This window comes from Aplysia californica, unplaced genomic scaffold, assembly GCF_000002075.1.
Source record: "Aplysia californica isolate F4 #8 unplaced genomic scaffold, AplCal3.0 scaffold00494, whole genome shotgun sequence".
Classification (NCBI taxonomy): domain Eukaryota; kingdom Metazoa; phylum Mollusca; class Gastropoda; order Aplysiida; family Aplysiidae; genus Aplysia; species Aplysia californica.
Window position 1 is genome coordinate 283,465 of NW_004797764.1, and position 988 is coordinate 284,452.

General features: G+C 43.9%; 1 protein-coding gene across 1 annotated transcript in view; it reads right to left on the reverse strand.

The window, feature by feature from the left end:
- Nucleotides 1–3: 3 nt before the first annotated feature.
- Nucleotides 4–988, reverse strand: part of LOC106012780 — a gene marked incomplete in the record, with an annotated part of 32,384 nt that continues 31,399 nt past the window's right edge. Inside the window, 1 exon segment of the mRNA XM_013086712.2 lies at nt 4–340. Within this exon segment, the coding sequence (XP_012942166.1) occupies nt 57–340 (284 nt within the window).

Here is a 988-nt window from a genome sequence, read left to right on the forward strand (position 1 = left end):
CACACACACACACACACACACCTCACACCTCACATCTCTACAACAAACAATAAACTCTACAACATGAAATGTCTTCTATTGCTTTTCCCCTTTTTTATCTCACTTTTCTCCCGGAAAAAGAGGACCACGGCATTCTGGGAAACCCCTAGTGACTCCAGCTCCGAGTCCTTGAGCTTAGCGAAGCGCTTCCCGTCCACGTTCTTCCGGTGGAGATGGGAGATAATCCTGTCGTCGATCTTGAGGCAGCGCAGGAAGTTGGAGAGTTGGTCGGCGGTGAAGGCGGAGATGTTGCCGTCGTTAGGGATCGTGATTTGTTCTTCTGGTATCGCACTCACTGGTCCTGGAGGGGGGAAGGGGTGGGGAGTAAAATAAAGTCATTAAACGAGTTTGAAAGAAAGGAATGAATGAATTAATGAATGAATGGATGGATGGCTGGATTAATGAATGAATGAATTAATGAAAAAATGAAACAGGTTGACAGACAGGGCGAAAGAAAACAAAAGACACACACGCAGACAAACACAGAGCCATAAACAGAGACACAGACAGAGACAGGGAGATAGATTCTAGAAAGAGAGAGAGACTGAGAGAGAGAGAGAGAGAGAGAGAGAGAGAGAGAGAGATAAAGGGAGGGAAATATAAATGAAGAGAAAAATAGTAGGGGAGAGAAAGCTAAATGAAGAGAGAAATAGAAGGGTTTTTTTGGGGGGGGGGATTAGTGGCAGAGGCAGAAAGAGACGAAGAGAGCGGAAAAAAGATACAGGGAGTGGGGGAAAGAAAGAGAGACAAGAGAGGAAAGGATAAACATTATATAGAGACAGAGAGAGGGGGAGGGACGAAGAGAGAGAGAGAGAGAGAGAGAGAGAGATTCAAAAAGATTCAAAATGATTTATTGATTTGAAAGGCCTTTGGCCCATACATCCACATATTTTAACATATGGTTCGGCAATTACATACATTGGTGCAGCACATTGGATCTTTAACATAA